The sequence below is a fragment of the Mytilus trossulus genome, chromosome 14 (genome assembly GCF_036588685.1).
Source record: "Mytilus trossulus isolate FHL-02 chromosome 14, PNRI_Mtr1.1.1.hap1, whole genome shotgun sequence".
Taxonomy (NCBI): domain Eukaryota; kingdom Metazoa; phylum Mollusca; class Bivalvia; order Mytilida; family Mytilidae; genus Mytilus; species Mytilus trossulus.
In genome coordinates, this window is record NC_086386.1 from 68,854,974 (window position 1) to 68,878,202 (window position 23,229).

The following is a 23,229-nucleotide window of genomic DNA, read 5'->3' on the forward strand; positions in this document are numbered from 1 at the left end:
AATGGGTTATGTATTAAAATCTAAAAATATGGACGAAACGGAAGTGTTAAAAAATACACAACACTTTTAATTAAAATGTACTGTAAAAGGTAAAAAAAAAGGTGCAGTGCATATATACAAAAAGTTCTACCATTTGCTGTCAGGAATGCTATCAGGGTCTGGCTCACAAGTAATATTTACAGTATCTTGGAAGATAAAATCAACATGGCCGACCACTGACCAGAACGAGACGGAATGATGTCTATGAGTTTTTTGCACAAACTTCGCTTGGTGGTGGGTTAAAAATATATAAATCTAGTTATTAAAAGGATAAAACACCATTTGAACACAAATATAAGTGTTATTTTGTGTTACAGCTCGACAATATCATGAAAATCTTCAACCAAATCGGAGCTTCAAAATTTTCCGCCTTCCATTCCTGCACATGCGTATCCCCACCGGAAGTAAAAGGTCACATGCTTTTTAAACCGGAAATACATGTAAAATGTACATTGTAATGTTGTAACACATCATTTATAGTTTACTTATCAACATAGTATCAGTGGTGTACTTCTTGGCTAATATGGTAATTTAATTGATAAGATACATTTCAAAAGCTGCAATGTTAATCAATCGATTATAATAATAAGCCCTTATAAACTTTCTTTTACTGCTTAATATTCTACTTTCGTTTTCAACTGTTCGAGTGTTTGTACCTGTTTTCCAGGTAAGGAACATCACATCGAATAAATTTGACAAAAAATGAAACAGAAACCTTTAAACCAGTCGAGAACTCTAGATTTCATGACTTCAGATTATATTTACATAGTAGTTTCCAAAACACAAGGCCAATATGGTCTTAAAAAAACTCACCAATCGACTCCATGAACTAGTGCAATAATATATGTTTAAAAGTCACTCAAATGTGTTAATATTGATATTTGAAGAGTTATTCGGTCATTACATGTGTTATTCGGATATTAACACTGTTATTCCGTAATTCGAGGTACCGCCATGCATTGTGCCATTACGAGTTTACTACCACTTGAAAACACGTGGATTAGTGGGGAAACTGTCCACTAATTAAGTGGAATGTAGGGGCCGATCCAACCAGTTTGAAAAGGGTGGGTTCCCAACCCAGGATAAATGGGGGTTCCAACTATATATTTCCCCATTCAAATGCATAGATAGGCAAAAAAAAGGGGGGTTCCAACCCTTGGACCCCCCTGGATCCGCCAATGGAAAGGGACTCTCATTATACATGTTTTTATTATGGGAATATGTTTAATGTAAAATATATAATGTAATCTTTAATTTGCATGCCCCAATTTCCATGCTCAGATTAAAAAAGTATTGCTTACTGGCTTCGCCTTGTAAGGGGACGACCATTTGATATTCTGGTGGGGGGAGGGGGGGATTGTGGAGGATTTGCAAAAATGTAATTCACAAAGCTAAGTCTGTGGCTGTTGTTTTTTTTAAAATCTCAGGATCTAGTTAATAACAAAATTACTAAATTACAAAAGGAATGCAACACTAACAGAATACAGAAGGGCAATCAATGAACAAAAACAAATAACTTAGAAACATTAAACCCGAAAAATCAAGGGTTAAGTCTATGAGAGCACAGAACTTGCTTCTTGCAAAGCACTCACGGTGAACACAATTTGAATACAAACAAGTGTTTGGTTTTGAAATTTCCTACACGAGGCATTTGCCTCAATGTAATTACAGCCCTGTAATAAAAGTGAGATAAGTGTTCCTGAGACAATATAGATGTACATGTACAAATGTACCTCAAGGTAAATGAAACCAATTTTCAGACATTAAAAGTATATTTAGATAATATTCATATTTTATTATTAAAAGATTTGGGAAGTGTTTTCCAATATTTTTTTTAGGAAAAAAAAAGATGAATTTATGAATAATCTGGTGCCATCTCATACTTTCGATTAAACCTGCTGAGTTATTTATTTTCATTGAATCAATACATTGCAAGTCAGGTAATTTATTTTCAAAACTACAACAGAACAAACCATTTATGTTTTTCATTATCAAGGCAGATTTATTTATTTTCAAAATCCTCCAACCAAAATTGTTAATTTACCCCTGAAGGAATTATTGCTTTTTAAAGTTTTTTTTTAATTTTTATATGATGAATTTTCTTTATTGTAACAAATAGACTAGCACAACATGTATGAACAAAGGTATACAGAATGGTATTTTCACACAAAGGAATTTCGAAATATTAAATAATAAAACAACAAATGAATTTTAAATAATAAAATTGAATACTGAACGGAAGAACTATTGGAGACCCTTTGGGCAAATGTACATGTATAACATATAATGGTTCCAGTCTTGTAGACTATACACTTGTGTCTTCTAATATATTACAATGCATTGGAAACTTTAAAGTTAGTGATTTTACTCCAATATCAGATCACTGTCCTATCAGTTGCTCTTTACTTTAAACTTGCTTTCAAAAATGTAAAACTATAGAGACAAAATTAGATCCTCTCCCTGGTAAATTTTTTTGGGATAACAAAGCAATGGATTGTTATACTACAAACATTCAAAACTCACATGTAAAACAAAGACTAGATGAATTTGTAAATAATAAACAGATTGATTCTAATTCAGCTGTTGAAAAATTCAACACTATTTTGTGTGATACAGCACTTTTATCAACTAAATTTGTTCAAAAGAAAATCATGAATAGGCCTATTAAGAAAAGTAAAAAACCATGGTTCTCAGACTCTTGTCATGACCTCCATACTACAGTTAAAAAGTACTGTTTACTTGTAAATAAGTTTCCAGACAACGGATCCTATAGAAAATCATTTTACTCATTCAAATCTAAATTTCGAAGAAGGTGTAAACAAGAAGAAAGAAATTACAAGAGTCAAATCTGTGACCAAATTTCACTAAATATGAAAAAAGACCCAAAGACATTTTGGAATTTACTTAACAAATTAAGTTCTCTTTCAGAAATAAAAGAGGAAAACCATTTTGATCAAGAATTATTTATAAACTACTTTAAAAAAATGAACAGTACTTCTAACATCCAAAACAATAAATTCCATGACATAATTATTGAAAAATTAACAGCCTTAAACAAGACACTAAATACATGCAACTCTGACAACGAATTTAATAAACAAATCCAGCCAGCTGAAATTTTAAATGCAGTTAAAACACTTAAAAATGGTAAATCATCAGCTGAAGACTTAATTTCTAATGAAATGATTAAATGCGGTATGCCAGTATTATTAGAACCCCTATTAAAACTTTTCAACCTAGTATTTATGAAAGGCAGCTTCCCAAAATTATGGAACAAAAGTTTGATTACTTTAATTCATAAAAAGGGGAACAAATCTGACCCCTCTAATTATAGAGGTATCTCATTGACTTCTAATTTGGGAAAATTATTCAATAAAATTATACACACTAGACTAATGAAGTTTATTAACACTAATAATTTGATAAGTGAAAATCAGATTGGCTTCAAAGAAAAAGCTAGAACAGCAGATCATATCTTCTCATTAAAGTCTATTGAAGACAAATATAAAACTAAAAAAAAGAAAATTTTTGCAGCATTTATAGATCTGCGAAAAGCCTTTGATACTGTCTGGAGGGAGGGTTTATTCTACATTCTACTCCAAAACAGACTTCCAGGCAAGCTTTTTAATGTCATCCAATCAATGTATAATGACAACAAATGCAGAATTAAATTTCAAAATGGTATGAGCCATGAATTTATATCAAATTATGGAGTAAAACAAGGGGATGTACTTAGCCCCACTTTGTTTAATATTTATATAAATGGCCTTGTAAATGACCTTGATCATGCAAACACTCAACCAATTATTATAGGAGATGTTAAATTAACATCATTATTATATGCAGATGACATTATTTTATTATCTGAAACCCAAGAAGGGCTACAAAATGCACTAAATGAGTTAACTAAATTTTGTTCCCTATGGAAACTTGATGTTAACAAACAAAAATCAAAAATTATAATATTCAATTCTAATGGAAAATCTCACTGTAATTATTTTAAAGTAGAAAAAGAACATCTTGAGACTGTTAAATCTATTTGTTACCTTGGAATAACTATAAATTGTTCAGGAAGTTTAAGTCATTCAAAAAAAAATCTTATGGAAAAAGGGAGAAAGGCTTGGTTTAAAATTAAAAAAACAGTCTCTTTAGATAATTCCTGCAGTATGCTTGAAAAATTATTTGATACTTTAGTTGTTCCAATAACTCTATGGGAGTGAAGTTTGGGGTGTAAGCCAAGTGTTCAAAGATTCAGATCCATTTGAACACTTACATATTAAATTTATTAAAGAAATTTTAGGTGTACAGTGCAAAACAACAAATGTAGCCTGTTTAACTGAGACAAACAGAATCCCTTTGTACTTTAAAATTCAGCTTTCAGCTATAAAATTTCTAAACCATATTGTAAACTCGCCTAACACTTTAGTCCATAAAATATATAATAATGTAGAGAAAACAAGTAAATGGGTTAACATTGTAAAAGACTGGTTAAATAAATTAGGTTTTGGTCATCTCACTTTTGATACTTTTAATTTAAAATATCACATAAATAGTATCCAACAAAGAATCTATGACCAGGCTTATCAAGTTATCAAATTATAAATTGTTCTATCAATAAATGTGAAAAATTAAATTTCTTTTGTCATACTAAAAGAATTAGAAAAAGGCCCCCATATATTGATATATGTAAATTCAAAACTGACCGATCAGTTTTCAGTAAATTTAAACTAAGTGCATTTTCCCTAGCAATTGAAAGAGGGCGTTATACCAACATTGAAAGAAGTAAACGCATTTGCTTATCCTGTAACAGACAAGAAATTGAGGATGAATACCATTTCTTCTCAATCTGTCCATGCTATACATCATTAAGGGATACCTATATACAAAATATTAATAAAAATCTTAATTTCAATTTTATTAAATTGCAGTCCACTATAACACTTAAGCATTTGACTGTACTTTTAAATAGCAGTCTACCAGTCATTATAAAAATCACCATAAAGTATATTAATGATTGTCTTTTATTAAGAACATCTGTATAACATGTATTTCTTTTAATATGCAATGCCAACCTAATTTTTGTTTGTGTTCTTTTTTCAATTGTTCATGAACATTAATAATGTGTTAATTGTTGATATTTATAGCCTTTTTTCTTCTTTGCTGTGAATACCACTGTCACTCTAATATAATTGTAATCAATTTAACTATTGTAAGTTTATTGTCTTAATTTTGTATGCCATAACCATTTAATGTAAATGTGTTTGTGCGAATAAAATATTGTCTATTGTCTATTGTCTATTGTCTATTGTCTATGATGGTGCAAATTGTTTTTACTAGCAATTAATTTGTATACCCCTTCCAAATTTATTTCTCCATGTTTAATGCCTCAAATTGCAAGAAGTGGGGTGAAATTACACTTTAAAAAAATTTGGGTCCAGAATTTGTAAGGAAAGTAGTGATTTGGTCCAACTGAAAAAGGTTGAAAATTGGCACCTCGGAAGCTGTCAAAAGATTTCAAGACGCCCAAAACATATAATTGTCCATATTTTGAGTTAAAGCCGATGAAGTTTTCTATATAATTTTGATATAATTTGTCCCAAAAGTAACACACTGTAAAAGTTTCTTTGAGAAACCCCAGATGGGATTTTTTTAATTTTCATTTATGTTCTAAAAGAAATGCACTACGAAATAATTGTGGTCTCGGACCTACATGTAAGAGGTGAAATCTGTAAATATAGAATCTGTACCTTGGCAACTTCCCTAAATGATTTTGTACCTTGGCAACTTCCCTAAATGATTTGATGGCGTCCTTTTGTCAAATAACATGAAACTAAAGGATTTAAACTTTTATTTTATAGACTTTCTGCAAAAATGACCAATTTTGGCATTTTATGGTCAAAATAGGCATTTATAGCTTTTTCAATATTGATGCATAAATGGCATCCTGACTTTCTATATGAAGGTTTTAATGTGTCAATATTTGTGTTTCTATGCCTTTATCTACTTCATTTACTTATTTATGAACTCTGAATCTACAGAAAAGAAAATTATCTCAGACAATATGTGCAAAATGTGTTGTATAAATGACCCTTGTCTAACGCCCTGTTTGGATGAAGTAAAAACTGGGGAGCTTGGTACATTTTTGTACATAAAATTTAAAGTCCATAATAAAATTTAAAGTCCATAATAAAAACCTCACTAAATTTGTATCAAAAGCACTTTACAATGTCTATTGTACCTGTTCCATTTCACATAATATCTTTCTTTTCTTCTGTAGGATAGCAAGTGGGTTAAATATAAGCCTGTTGAGAATAAATTGCATGCAAGTTTTTCCCTAAAAAGGCAAAAATCTTTGTATCAGACCATACTGTTTGTAAGAAAAGTTAATTGCAAGAGTCTTTGTGTGCTCAGATTTGTTGTATCATGTCACACGAGTATAGAAATGTTAAAAAGACACAATTTTTATTTCTTATAGCCTAAATATGCATTTTTTTAATGTAAATATGTGGTACAGCCAAAATAGACCATAAATTTCTTCCAGTCTTACTTGGCCAAAGACCCTTTAAAACTAATATGATATGTTTTTGTAACTTTTCTTTCAATTTGAAGTATTTTCAATACATATGTAAGGATTATTTATAAACAAAAAGTTTCACAAATTTATAATTGCTGAAAAATATTACATGTTCATGTAAGGCCCCTTCATTGAAAAACCTCAATTTTTAGGCGCAGGCTCATATAAATTTGACTTTTAAATAATTATGCCAAGTCTGATAAATCAAATTATTACTCTATTGCTTTTTAGTACAAATGTACATGATAAGTTATATAATTTTAACATTTTAAAAGGTTTTTTTGCAATATTTTAATTTTTAAAGCCCCAAATATTCATAGTTGAAATTTTTCAATTTTAACGTCAAAATTTTACACGCAAAGATGAGTATAGAACTTTACTTATTGTCTATAATATACATTCTATTGTCATGAAACTTTGTAAGCAGTGTTATAATTTATTATAAGCTTTGTTTTTTTTTTAAGATTTGTCAACTCTTTCTATCCTTTAAGGTCCAAGACCACAATTGTAGTTCGTTCCTAGTGTTGACAGTGGGTTACTTGCCATTAAATTTTATACCCCTTCCAAATTTATTTCTCCATGTTTAATGCCTCAAATTGCAAAAAGGGGGTGAAATTACACTCTAATTCTGTAATTGGGTCCAGAATTTTAAAGGAAAGTAGTGATTTGGTCCAGCTGAAAAGGGTTAGCACTTCAGAACCTGTCAAAAGATTTCAAGACGCCTTAAACAGAAATTGTCCATATTTTCATAGAGTTAGAGTTGATGAAGTTTTCTATAATTTTGATATAATTTGTACCAAAAGTAGTACAACACACTGTAAAAGTTTCTTTGAGAAAGCGCAGGTTGGATTTTTTTTATTTTCATTTATGTTCTCAAAGAAATGCACTACGAAATAATTGTGGTCTTAGACCTAAATCTATGAAAAATTGATCAGATGACCCTGCCAGCCAACCAAGTTGTAACATGTGTGACATGGGTGTAAATAAAACATAGGGGGTAAAATTCAAATATTGGCTTATAACTGAAACTAAACCAAAAGTATAATAGTTGCATTATTTCTTGCATCAGTTCTAAACAAAAAAAAGCATGTGAGCGACACAGGCTCCATGGAGTCTTCATTTATTGGATCAAGGATTTGTATACAAATCCTTGATTGGATTGATATATTAATTTGAAAATGTTCTATTTCCTAAGTGCTGATGATTATATATAGGACTGTATAAATATAATAAGAAATTTAGTGTTTCAATTTTAGACATTTTGAAAATAATTACAGATAAGTTTTAAAAGACATTGTATCAATGATAAATAAAGCTTTGGTAAATTGATAGAAGAATTTTGTGGTAAGCTTGTTCGTTATTCTGTAAAAAATAATTTTTTGAACGCTATATTTATATTTTTTTTCACGAAGTGAACTGCTATAAAAACTAAGCTTATATTGTCTATTAATAAACCATATTTAGATTTATGAAATGATGAATCTAAACCTGTATTTTATTTTCATTTATAATTATTAGATAATACCACATTGAGGTCCAAAGGGTCATAAATTAAACTTTTGTTTAACATCATCAAACATTTAGTTTAATCATATTTGTTTATAGTGGATTGGGAAACAAGTTTTGCAACTTATATTAATTCTTTTCCACTTTGAGGGTGCGAGTGCTGCCTTGTAGCGGCATTAGCCTACTCTTTTTCGAAATCTACAAGGGTGTTTTTAACGTACAAGACTTAGAGATATGGCTCTCTCCTAACACGGGTCAGCCATTTATCGTCCCTTCCGAAAAACATTTAATTCTTTGATTCTTTGATATGCTGATTCTAACAATGTTTGAGTGTTTAATCAATTCTAATTTCTTATTTCAGAAAAATTAGTCATCACTGGTTGTCCGTATAATAATATTGATTATAATTTGAAAAATTACATCTTATTTTAGAGAACAATTTATCCAGTGTGAGTTATTTCCCTTTGCACAGAGAATATTTGGATAAAGTTAAACTGTATTTTTTTTTCTTTTTCAAAAATTAAATCTATAAAGGGTTCTTTCAAATGCCATATCTTAAGCTGTTTTAAAATATTAGATTTTTGGGCCCAGTTTTTAAGTTGATCCAAATCAGGGTCCAAAATTAAATTTTGTTCGATTCAACAAAAAATGAATTTATGGGGTTCTTAGAAATGCTGAATCTAAGCATGTATTGAGCGATTTTGGATTGTGGGCATCTTTATCAAGTAAAAATATACCGTCGATCGAAAACAATGTAACGATAGTGATGTTTTTCTGTAATTGAACAACGATTTTTTTCTATTATATTTGTAGCAATGTGTTGACATTAAGTATTATATACGTTGTTATCCAGGTTAAAAATGCTGTAATTATACGAAGTATGATAGAATGAACTAAAATTTTGAAAATGAATTTAACATGATACACATCAAGTATCGCCAATTGTTGTTGCAGTAGCTAGATTCACTGGGGTAAAGCTGATGACCGTAACTGCATTCACGGTCATCCCAAGATGTCGGATGAAAAATTAGGTCAGTATTTTTATTGTCTGTTTAGGTGTTTCTACATCATTTTCTTTAAAAAGCATACTTTGAGACGATGTAAATTTATAAAAGATTCACACGGAAATCACAAATTTCTACCGAGAAACGTGTATAAAACGGGAATTTGGATTTGAAAAATTCGCTAGGATGACCGTAAATCGTAATTGAAATGACCGTAACAGGATTAGCGATTCATAACAAGGCTGACCGTAATTGGTTAAAAGATGACCGTAAATTGTTAAGGATGACCGTAATTTAAAAGAATGACCTAATTTAAAAGGATGACCACCAATTGAAAGAAATATCCATATTTGTATGCATTGCTTTTTGTTGAGTTTGTAGCAATACGGGCTCGGTTAGTTCTTTTTAACTATTTGGCGTATTTTGAGTTTATATGAAAATGATAGTTTAATCGATGTTGTGAGTAGTTTTGATTTAAATGGACAAAAGATGGACAATAGACACCTGCAAACAATAGGTGATTTTAACTGTGTAACTGAGTGGACCGTATCAATTGAAACTCGTATGTCTGTTTATTTTGCTATCTTCTGCATATTTAAAAAAAAAATGCACCTCAAAAACAAGGTAGGTTAGTTTTTTTTCTCAAACATAGACTTTATATAACTTTTACATATCTAAAGGTCCTGCCATGTTTTAATACTTTCCTAGATGCATCAGTTTGTCTGCGTGTTCTCTTTATAGATATGTGTGTGTGTAAAAATGGCCATATTTTTCAATTCCCTCAGATGAACCTTAAAGATTATGAATATCCGGTATTTGAGCCCATGTGTATGGTTTCAGAGGAGCAGAATAAAATCTTGATTTGTCTTGATGTGTAAAAAAAACCAATTCTGTTTTCTGTTTATACAATTTACAAGGCTCTCCTTTGAAATTCGCTATTCATGTTTTAATACTTTCCTAGATGCATCAGTTTGTCTGCGTGTTCTCTTTATAGATATGTGTGTGTGTAAAAATGGCCATATTTTTCAATTCCCTCAGATGAACCTTAAAGATTATGAATATCCGGTATTTGAGCCCATGTGTATGGTTTCAGAGGAGCAGAATAAAATCTTGATTTGTCTTGATGTGTAAAAAAAAACCAATTCTGTTTTCTGTTTATACAATTTACAAGGCTCTCCTTTGAAATTCGCTATTCATACAAGACTATTTTAGGATCTGTTTTGCTGGAGCTCAATTCAATAGTTTGGTCGGAGTATTTTAAAAACATTTTCTGTTATTTTACTTATAAGATAAAATGGAAGACCAATCAACAGAGACAATGGTTGTTGTAAGTAAAACTTTTTTGTTTGTTAATATTCTATTGAAATATATTTACATGTTTGATGTTCTTTTTAAATTATTAATTCTCTGCAAATAACATGCAATGGATCACAACTAATCAATTGACTTAATTTTAAAACAATTATTTTATTTAAATTAATTAATTTTTCTTTTTAAGGATTTATCGTTGGACAGTATTGATGGTATATAGATAGTCTGGGCACTTACACTTATGAACACATGATCCATTTATAGTTTTAGTAATTTAGTTTAAGCTATCAATTGCTATTACTCTAATGACGTAAACTTCATAATTTGAGTCATTACAAAATTTTGAATCACTCTTGGTTTTCTATTAGAAGAATCTCAAAAATAAAAAAAAATCATTTGGCTTGTAGTTGGATGCTACATATGACGAACCATGTATTTGAAGCACGTCTTATTTTTGTCTACCTTTAGGATAATGTTGTCTTATAAATACGTCTTGCACCAACACGATTAATTATTTGATACAAAAAAGGTAATACATGTAATACAAATACGGATATTTCTTAGAAATGACGGTTATACTATTAAAGGTACGGTCATCTTTTATAAATTACGCTCATCCTTTCGAAATTACGGTCATCATTTTACCAATCACGGTCATCCTTATTATATGTTACGGTCATCTTGAAAATATTTTAAAGATGATTTACGGTCATCTTAGCGAATTTTTCAAATCCAATTTCCCGTTCTATACACGTTCCTCGGTAGAGATTTGTGACTTCCGTGTGAAGCTTTTATAAATTTACATCGTACTAATGTATGCTTTGTAAAGAAAATGATGTAGAAACACCGCAACAGACAATACAAATACTGACCTAATTTTTCGTCCGACATCTTGGGATGACCGTGAATGCAGTTACGGTCATCAGCTTTACCCCAGTGTAGATTAGGACAATCGATGAAATAAAGTCAGCAATACTTTGTGTTAGTAAAAGTGCAATCAACCGTGGAACATGTTTGTATGTTTATGCTTAGACATATATACTGTCTCTCTTTTATTTTGTCTTAAAGAGAATGATGAAATACAGTGGACGGCCGCTTTTGAGCTATTTTATATACTTCATGAAATCTCACTTGCCGTTCAGTATGATTTTTATTAATTTTTCTTTCCTGAATAGGAAAAAAAACTTTTGTTTACGTTTATGGTTTCAATAGAAAAAAAATCACAACTATTCGATGACCTCCCCCCCCCCCCCCCCCCCCAACAAAAAAAAACCAACAACCAACCAACCCATTTATCAACGAACAACTCTATGTTGTAATTGTATTTTAGGCTGTTCGCCAGACTCAGTTGAAATGTAAGAATAGGTGTACTCAAAGAGTTAAAACTTTGCTATCTATATTTTCAACAGTAATAAACAAAAAATTACAAAGTTGTTTTTCTTTGATGCAATTATTGTAAAAGAGATCTTGGGACTCATTAAATATGCACGTTTTTTTTTCGCGATGTCGATAATTGTTCCCCATGAACATGTTTCGGACTGGTATGCTCGAAACATGAGCTTTAACTTCTGTTCCAAGACTGGTACTATTTTATGGATTTGTAATATAGAGCGCTCTGACGACTCAGGGGTCGATCAAGCCATTTTCAAAACAGGAGTACAACCAAAAATAAGGGGTGTGTGTGTCTCTATTCAAAAGCATTAATCGGCAAGAAAGGGGGTGTCCCAACCCCCGGAACAACTCGTGATATCTCACGGCGACGTTGTTCATTTCAACACAAAGTTAATATGCAAATTTATTCAATAAATTGTTAGGGATAAAAAAAAATGAAAAAGTTTAGCAGGAGAGAAGAAATTATTAAAACAAGAACTATATTTAAAAAAAGATATCCGACGTATTTAAATTTGAGTATATGTTTAAACCTATCATTTCGATAACCTTAAGAAGCACAATGACTTAATGATGCAGGACCTCTTTAATAAAATCTCCATCTAAATGTAACTACAAGAAATTCTTTACTAAGTCTGGTTATATTAAGGCAATAATATATATATAAGAATATTGTGATGACACCTAAAAAAACATTTGTCAAAAAATCCAGTGCAAAAAACAAGAAACAAATATACATTTACTACTGTTTACATTAAACTTAATTCATGGTTAACAAAGCTAGAAACTATTGGTAGTATAAGTAGTATCTTTCTGTTTACATTCACCAAAACCTCCGCGAAAATCTCACATGCGTAGGTGCGTTCTAAAAGTCATGGAAGAAATATATAATTAGGACCCCGCCAAAGGCGGGTCGCCCTATAGTGATCAGTCTGTTCGTCCGTCCGTCTGTCCGTCCGTCCGTCTGTCCGTCCGTCCGTAACAATTTCGTGTCCGCTCCATATCTAGAGAACCATTATGATTTCATACTTAATACTTAACATGATTATTAACCAACACCAGAGGGTGTGTCATGTTGTATGTACAACTTCTTAGGTCAAAGGTCAAGGTCAAAAACTTTGGTTTCAGTTGACAACCCCGTGTCCTGTGGTGAAGATCGTGTCCGCTCCATATCTAGATAACAAGTATGATTTCAAAGTTTATACTTGACATCCATTTTAACAACCACCAGAGGGCGTGTCATGATGTATGTACAACTTCCTAGGTCAAAGGTCAAGGTCAAAAACTTTGGTTTCGAGTTGACAACCCCGTGTCCTGTGGTGAAGATCGTGTCCGCTCCATATCACGATAACCGTTATGATTTGAAAGTTTATACTTGACATCCATTTTAACCACCACCAGAGGGCGTGTCATGATGTATGTACAACTTCCTAGGTCAAAGGTGAACGTCAAAAAAACTTTGGTTTCAGTTGACAACCCTGTGTCCTGTGGTGAAGATTGTGTCCGCTCTATATCTTGAGAACCGTTATGATTTCAAATTTTATACTTGACATCCATTTTAACCAACACCAGAGGGTGTGTCATGATGTATGTACCAGTTCCTAGGTCAAAGGTCTGTCTGTCTGTTGGTCTGTCCATCGCTAACAAATTTGATCCACACTATATTTTGAGAGGACAGCTGTTATTATTTCATACTTTATACCTGACAAACATTTTCAACTTAACATATATATTAACCAACACCGGAGAATGTGTCATAATGTATGCATCCTAGTTCTAAGGTCAGTCTGTCGGTCTGTCCATCCGTTCGTTGTTCTTAACAAATTGTGTCCGCTCGACCTCTCGAGAACCGTTAATATTTCATACTTTATACTTGGTGGGTCATAATATATTGAAGGCATAATTCTAAAAATATGTGACAAATATCAATTGGGCAGCACCTTTAAACATATTGTTCAAACATCAATCCATATATCCAGAAGTCACCTTAGAGTAGTCAACAACGAGTTCACATCATGCAGTCATATCACTATTATACTATGAAAGTAAGATGAGAATATTTATCGATTTAAACTTAAAATCTTAGATCAAAATCACACATGAGACTATGTAATAACTTCAAATAATGCTTCATATCAGATAATCCATACAACTTATTTACCCCACGTTATTGACAGCGGGGCCCACAGAGATGGCTCCCATCTCAATGATATCTAGTTGTCCCGAACAAACAGCTGTCATGGATCTAAAGAGCTATTGGAGAAACAATTATTTTAATAAAAATATAAATCTTTGTAACATCTAGTTCAAATATTTATAGTTTTTCACTTGCTTTCCATCACAATATAATTTTCGAGACGTTTTTTCAAACACACCCAAATTACCCACAACGACAGCATTATGTCCAATCACAGAAAGGATTTTCGAGCATGCGTGTTGCTATAGTTAAGCGTCCTTAAGTTCAAAGTTTACAAACCGAAACTATATGAGAGCCGTGGTGTAGTGGTTAGTGCATCGGACTGCTAACACAAAGGTTCCTGGTTCGATTCCAGTTTGGGATGAAAATTTCAGGAACTCAATTTTCGGCTCTCCCTTGACACCATTTGCGAGTATGGTCTTAAGGAAACGATGATAGTCCGTCGGAAGGGGACGATAAATGGCTGACCCGTGTTAAGAGAGAGCCATATCTCTTGCACGTTAAAGACACCCTTGTAGATTTCGAAAAAGAGTAGGCTAATGCCGCTACAAGGCAGCACTCGCACCCGCAAAGTGGAAAGGGATTAATATAAGTTGCAAAACTTGTTTCCCAATCCACTCTAAAAAAATGTGTTTAAACTATAATACCGACTACGTCAGAAAAAATCACAAACCATTTATGTCGTTGCGGGTACAAAGTTGTAGTCGTGCATAACAAAAACGACACCAACATTACTGTTTTAAATGAAACAGTTTGTTGAGTATTCTCTGAACAATATCTGTGGTGATTTCGTATACTAACCATTGCATTAAAAGTACCCTATTTCAGGGAAATCTTTTGCTTCTGTTGATAAAATATATATCATACACCTATCTACGCCTTCTGCCCTTATAAACCCTTGTCATCAAATGTTCGGCTTTGTGCGGTTCTGATGGTAAATCCAGAAAAGCGCCTCGGACACATGGAATTTTAACGTGTTGCTACATCTTTTTTTTCAAAGAAGACACTACTTGATATTTTGTATCTGTATGTTTTTTTTTTTATTTTGAGATTTGTTTTCTTCGACTTTAATCGTAAGTCTAAAGTGTAATACTATGTTTAGACCTAGTTTCCGCAAATGTCTTATTGGAACTCATTATCACACATTCATGAAGAATTCAGGGGTGTTTGACTTTATATATATGTTTGATGATATTTTAATTGTACTTCATATGCGCAAAATAAAATATGACAAGACAAGACAAGACAAGACAATTTTATTCTTTAAAACCACTGTATAGACATTGGTACAAAGAATGAAATAATAATACATAGTATACAAAGTAAATTGTGCACATGACAAGATAGGAATATGTGAACATCATGTTCGTGATTGTTTTAAATTGAATAATTCACAATGCTTAGTTACCTGTAATCACTACTGCATACTGTGTAATCAAATTAAACACTATGAAAACAATTCCCGATTGTCCCACAATTACACTTCCAAATTTTCCTTTCCGATTGTCTTACTACATTTCAGTACCTTTTTTAACCGGATTATCGTAGTAGAGATTGATCAATGATTTGGCGATGTACGGCGGACGGCCGGGCGGATGCGAAACAATAACCTTTAACATGATCACATCTAATTACATATACTAAGAAAGATGTGCGACCGACCATGCAAGACTGACTGCTAGTTGTGCACCTGTCATCAGCTGATGATTCGATTGACAACAAGTAATGAAATCATCGACATTTTGACCGCTGATGCCGGCCTTTTTCAAACCAGCGACATTTTTCAGACCGTACCCTGGAAAATTCTGTAATGAGGTAAAATAAGTGACTTGCAAATGAATAATTCAGTTGTGACCTGTCTTTTCTTATTTTGACAACACTGAAAACTGGGTACTAAAAGCGAATGATTATTTCTCTATTTCAGTTTCATTAATGATTGAACATACAAAACACAATTTTATGCCGCTGCCGAAACGGAGGTGTCATTAAGTTTTATCCTTGTCCGTCTGTACGTCCGTCCATCCGTACGTCCCAAAATTGGTTTCCGTCCTCCAACTTCAGTTTGCCTCTACCAAATGTTGTGAATCTTATACCCAATGTTTACTACCACAAAACACAGACCAAGTTTGAATTTTGGAGGCTTCACTTTTACCGTTCTTCAGAAATGCCCCTTTATAAATGGAAAAATTGCTGATTTTTTCGTTTCCGTTCTCTAAATCATGTTTGCCTCAACCAAATGTAAAGAAACTATACACAATGCTTATTATTATAAAACTCAAATCAAGTTTAAAATTGGGTTGCGTCACTTTGAGGAATGCCACTTTATAACATTATATGTAAGCGGTGGCATCATCTGTGTCCAATGGACACATTCTCCATTTTTTTCTACACCATCTAGCAAATGACCCAACCCTTTAATAAGAATATATGTGTAATGTCACACAAATTTTCTTTTAAATCATTTTTTTTTTAGAAAGAACATATATTTTTGAAGGTTGTACAGTGAACTTATGTAAAGTTTTGTGTCAATTGGTCTCCTATGGAGAGTTGTCTGATTTGTAATCGTCTTATTTTCATATGCCAGTTTGACTAGGCTTGACTGGATTTATTGTATCCTTTTGAAGTTTTAGTGTATCCATAGCTATACTACTAAAATAACAAGGTCCATTTATACAAAACTAAAATAAAAAAATAATGATGGTGTTTACAAATTAAACAAGTCTAGGCTTTATTAATTGTAAAAGTATGATCTTTAAAAAAGAAAAAAAAGATTTTCTTATTCCATGCATAGACAACTTTAGCCGTATTTGGCACAACTTTGAGGAATTGTGGGTCCACCATGTTCTTCAACTATGTACTTGTTTGGCTTTATTATACTAGTACCCCACGCAACGAAGTAACGGAGGGTATAATGTTTTTGACCCGTTCATCTGTCTGTCTGTCCGTTAGTCCTGTTTCTTGTCATCGTAACTCCTCTCAAACCACACCACAGAATTTCATGAAACCTTTACAGGTAATAAGGACATACTACGCAAATGTGCATATCGACAGGAAATTACGATTCAACTTATTATTTTAGGGATTACGCCCCTTTGAACTTATTTCCCTCAATATACTACCGCAACAGTTTGTCATCGCAACTCTTCTGAAACTACACAACACAATTTTATGAAACCTGTTTAGAAAATAAGGACATACTTTATAGATGTGCTTATCGACAGGAAATTACGATTCAAATCTTTTCTAGGAGTTATACGCCCCTTTGAACTTATTTGCTTCAATATACTACTGCAACAGTTTGTCATCGCAACTCCTCTGAAACCCCACAAGATAATGTCATGAAACCTTATTAGATAATAAGGACATACTAGTATGTAGATGTGAATATCGACAGGAAATTACGATTCAAATTTTTTCTAGGAGTTACGCCCCTTTGAACTTATTTGCTCCAATATACTACTGCAACAGTTTCTCATCGCAACTCCTCTGAAACTTCACAACAGAAGTGTATGAAACCTAATTAGATAATCAGGACATACTATGTAGATGTGCATATCGACAGGAAATAACGATTCTGTTTTTTCTAGGAGTTGCGCCTCTTTGAATTTATATGCTTTAATAAATAAATTTTGTGTATTTACTGTCTTCTGATTGGTTAAAATTTTTGGTTTTATTTTCAATGTTGTCAATTTTGATGGCGACACGCCCACTCTGACGTTGTGTATTCATACGCCAACGTGTGTGTACGTTGTTATTATCAAGATAAATAATATAAAACGTTCTTTGAGCCTTATTTTTGATAAAAAATTTATTTATTATGAATGGCAATAATTTATTTTGATTTTATTGAACCATAAAACTAATTTTTGACTCTTCACATTTTACATAATCCGCTTCGCGGATTATTAAATGTGAAGAGTCAAAAATTAGTTTTATGGTTCAATAAATTCAAAATAAATAATAGCCATTCATTAAATATACTACTGCAACAGTTTGTCATCGCAACTTCTCTGACACCACATAACAGAATTTCATGAGACTACTTAGATAATAAAGACAAACTTCGTTGATGTGCAAATCGACAGGAAATAATGATTCATTTTTTTTCTAGGAGTTGCGCCCCTGTGAACTTATTTGCTTCATTATACATCTGCAACAGTTTGGCATTGCAACTCCTCTGAAACGACACAACAAAATTTCATGAAACTTCGTAGATAATAAGGACAAACTATGTAGATGTGCTTATCGACAGGAAATTACGATTCAATTTTTTTTAAACGTTTTTTTTTACAGTTATTTTATTTCTCTAGTGACAATGTGGAGACGTGGGGTATGTGACCGCGCTAACTAAGGTTCTTTAATTACCATTTTGATCTGAGCGTCATTGGTGATTCTTATGTAGACCAAACGCGCGTTTTGCGTATTAAAATATAAGCCTAATATCTTTGATAACTATTAATCAACAATTAACAAGTTTCGGGTCGAATCTGATACAGGTATCAATAGTATATCCCTCCTCTTCCAGGAAAACCTGGAATTCTTTTAGTAGTTGTTTTATATCTATTATACAAATTGCCACTGCCCCTTGTAAGCCCTATCAATGCAAAATGGTAAAAAATCCCTGATATCAATATCAAACTAATGCTGATTAGAATAAAGTTTTGTTAAAGGTGCTCGGAAAGATAGTGTTACACATATTCGTTCAAAATTGATGTTAATATTTTGGTTCCGCTTTCAGTGGAAACAATTAGAAGCCTTACATTTTGCGAATGACTTCCTTCATTAATCATTCTGCAAAACATCAAAAATAATATTCATTACATATAACGTTATCTTTTTAAAGAAGGCGCAACGTCAGCTATTGCTACTATTTAGTGTAACATAAAAATGACTTTAAAATGGAAACATACTTTGTCTAGTTCTTCCTGCTTTCCTTTTTGTGTAAATGCAAATTATAACACATAAGTATAAATGCCGTGAGAATCCCATCCGATTTGATTAAATAATTAACATCTATAGGATATTCAATTTTACTGCTAGTAATTATCTGTTTTTGGAGGAATATTGCTGCATTATATATTCAACCCGAGTATGATTTTATTCAAGCAGTGACACACTATAGCTTACACTAATGATACTGAAGTTTTCTTACTTTTTGATCGTCTTATAGGTATGTATTTTTGTAATGTGTGCATCATTTCGTTTTGTTGAAAGCAGGACATTTATATATTCAGTTGAGGAAGGAACACGCAGTTCATGCCGTCCCTAGCATATTACGCTTGTAGCGACGTCAACTCATGATAACGGACAAACTTGCAAGACATTTTCATTAATCCGTATTTTTTATAGATAACCCTGTAACCTTAATGTTATTTGGTGTACCAACTTCAACTTTAAAAGTACTTTTTATTGGTATAGTTATCAAGGCCGAAAAATAATCTTCACGAAATCAAATCTCCGTCTTTTTTGCCGAAACAGTTTTTTGAAGGCATGAAAGTTGAACTCGGACATTTCCGCAAGACATTGCAAATCTATTGTTTTGAATTTATAATGTAGCTCAATTTATTTTTCAATTCGAATTTCGGGAGCTAACACTTAGTACAAAACAATCGTGCTTACAATTCAATGAATTATCTGTCAAAAATTTTTTTTGGAACTGAAATGTTTTAAGTTTCCAAATTAAATTTCCGATGGGACATTTCCGTACATCATATTATTTTGAAAATATGTATTCAAATTTTATATGGAGTCATTTCTTGTCTGTCTTAATCTTGATGTATCTATGACAAAGTGGAAAGACAATATTGTCTAGGATCTTTTGATTTTTATTCTGATGTATTTACAATATCAATTTCCTCCGTTTTTGTTTCATGACCAGATATAATTTTTCAAGCATATAAAATAATGTTTTAGTATGATGTTTTGTATATATCACGTCATAGAATGTTCATGCAAAATTTCGAAGAGTTGCGTGCACATTTCGCGAATTGTTCGAGTTTTATGTTTCGGGTTTGTTACATGGGACAACGCTAAGGAAACGTTTTTTGGATAAACTGTGTCTTCCTAAGCCTATGAATATTATATTTTTATTCTTTCTCTATCATAATGCGCAAATTTAAGAATCAATCTTTATTTTCATGTATAATTTGAAATGTTTATTTGAGCATTTCTATAAAAAAATTCCCGTCAAATATTTACTGAACGCTATTTTTTGCAGTAGTAGCAATATCTAACGTTGCGTCAGAACAGTTTTCCATGTTAATTAAAGACTTAACTAAACTGTTCAACATCTAATTCATACACGTAGTTCTAAATACTATATTACTGAACTTTAATTTTCGTTATATTTTAAACGATAAGTGTAAAGTTAGATTTATCTAATTAAAATGAAGATATCTGATTGTGTTATATATGTTCATACTTGCTTCGACGGAACAAGCGCATATATACAATATATCTAATCTTAAATCAGTTTGACAATTTTTGATATTAAAGGTTAACATATGCATACAATACATTTAATTTATTTCAAAGATATTAACGCCTACAATACAGAGGGACGTTATTTTGGGTTTATTTTGGAAATCATATTAGATAGTCCTGACTACGGATGATTCCAGTTTACAGAGCGTTCGGTTTAATGGGTTTCACTGTAGTTCTAAATAATACGCTGATATTTCATAATTTTCATTATACATGTATTTCAGATAATGGAATGTCAACCATGTCATGAGCAGAATGGAAATGCATCCGCAGAATATTGGTGTACTGAATGTGAAGAAGCGCTATGTCATAGCTGTAAATCTCAACACAAATCATTTAAAGTGAGCAAAAATCACAACGTATCGAAATTGTCCCTGTCGGAAAAAGAGTCTTCTACTGACAAACAGAAAGAAGATAATGTTGTTGAAAAAGTCGAATGGGTTCTATGTACAGAACACGATGACAAATCTTTAGAATATTTTTGTATTAAACACGAAAAGCCATGTTGCATTCTCTGTAAAAGAAAATATCACCGACATTGTTGTGAAGTTGAAAAGGTTGAAGATGTTGTAGATGAGACCAAACTGGCAAGTATCACAGAGGATTTCTTATCAGGTATCGAAAAACACAAAAAAAGCTTAACGAAAGTTGCAAACAAGGAAAGGTCAAATATGAGAGATTTAAATATCATTAAGGAAAATTGTTCAGCCGACTTTAAAAATACTAGAATTGTCATTGAAGAGCTTTTAGATATATTGCAAAATAACGTCGAGCAAGAAATGAACAGAAAGTATGAAGAAGATAGTGGGGAAATAAACAAACGTTTAACAGATCTTTCAGAAAAAATTAAATACATCAACGATCAACAAAAAATGATACTAGATATTTCAAAGGAATCTACGATGTCTATAGTGCAAAAATATTTAAGAATAATGCGTTTTAAACATTTGAAGAGTAGTTATACCAAAATTGACGAGACCCTTTCAGATTGTAATTTACGAGCTATAACTAATTACAAGATGTCTTATGAAAAAACCGAGGACAGCATAACAATACGCATTAATCGGAATTTGAATGAGCAAAATAATGATGTGGAAAATTTTAAACGAAATAAAGAGGAGATAGAATCTTCCTCCTCCATAGTTGAATTAGAACCATCTAATTCAGAATCTAAAAATTGTGCATTATCTGTACCAGTTTCTGAATTGCCATTAACTCTCCCTACGACAAGTGCACCTTTCGTGACAGAGAAAAGTCCACTTAGTCGTCAATTAGTATGTTCGTCCTTGTTACATACAGCACCACCTGCTAATGATTCCTGTTCACCACCCTCTGCAGAAAGTTCATCTGTCCAATTTCACTTAAAAAAATCATTTTTCATCGAAAAAATAAATAAAAATGTTTTCATTACCGATGCAAAATTGATGCCAAACAAGTTCTTCATAGCAATGACAGAACGGTCTAATCCTAGGTGTATGATATACAACAAAGATGGTCAGAAAAAAGGTCAAATTCAGTTAAGTGGTGAACCAGATAGTATTGCAGTGATGCAGAGCAACCGCATAGGCGTAACTCTTATTCATGAAGAAAAAGTTTGTGTGATTGATACAGATTCATGGCAGATTATTACCACCATTCATGTTCATGACGACTGCAAAGGACTCGTTTATTTTGAAAAAAAACTCATAGCTTACTGCGCACATGATGGTTTGATGTATATTGACAGTAATGGAAAAATAGTAAAACAAAATAGAAGTATTAAAGGAGATTTATACTGTCATCTTGACAATCAAGGAAATATGTACACCGCTAAAATGAAAGCTAAAAATATTCATGTTCACAATTTAGTTAACAATAAACGGTTAACATACTATATCGAATGTCAAGATGATTTGACAGGTCTGACTACCGACAGAAATAATAACTTATTTGTTGCATGCAAAGACAATGACACAATTTTTCTTAAGCGGACACAACGTTCACCAGCACAGTGTGTATTAGGCAACTCAGATGGCATTGACTATCCAATGAGTATAGACTACGATCAGCAAAACGATGAAATTCTTGTAGTGAATAATGCGGGGCATTCAATATTCATATTCAAGAAACAGTAGAAGAATTTTTTTTCAAAATGTTCATATTCTCGCACAATATTTACTGTGGACATAAACTCGAGTAAGCGATACCCTATCTATGAAAAATGTGGGAAAATACTAGCGGTCAAACATTGCAAGTATATATAGGTATTTTCGCATAAATCAATATATGAATGGAGGTGGATTTTAAACTCTAACTGGAAACCTGCACCCAAATTTTTTATGTTGCTGAGACCCTTCGTGCGACCGTTACAGGGTAAAACATCCATATAATACATTGTTTCATTCATATTATTCTGTCGCACCATCTCTGTACATTCCAGTCGAGTCTTCATTAGTATTTTATATTCGTGTTATTTTTCAGAGTAACTATCATCGGTTCTATAATATTTACAATATTCAAACAACTGTGTATATATGTTACAGTGAATTTGTAAAACCAAAGATTGTGTGGGATCCCTGATTTTTCAGTGATTATGTATAATTCCAGAAAATTACTAGTTATTTTACATAATAACTGAACATTTAAATATTTATTCTACAAATTCCCTAAAATGATTTTAGGGATTATCAAAAATTCAAAGATTCTTTGTTTTATAAAAAAAATAATAGCAAAAAACTTCGTTTTTT

The 23,229-nt window shown here is 32.0% G+C and overlaps 1 protein-coding gene across 1 annotated transcript; it reads left to right on the forward strand.

Annotated features, from left to right (window-relative positions):
• The first annotated feature begins 513 nt into the window (after nt 1–513).
• Nucleotides 514–22,617, forward strand: LOC134698005 (tripartite motif-containing protein 55-like). The gene is made up of 2 exons (XM_063560294.1): nt 514–565; nt 20,728–22,617. The coding sequence occupies exons 1-2, from the start codon at nt 563–565 to the stop codon at nt 22,615–22,617; spliced, it is 1,893 nt and encodes a 630-aa protein (XP_063416364.1). The 5' UTR covers nt 514–562.
• Nucleotides 22,618–23,229: the final 612 nt, after the last annotated feature.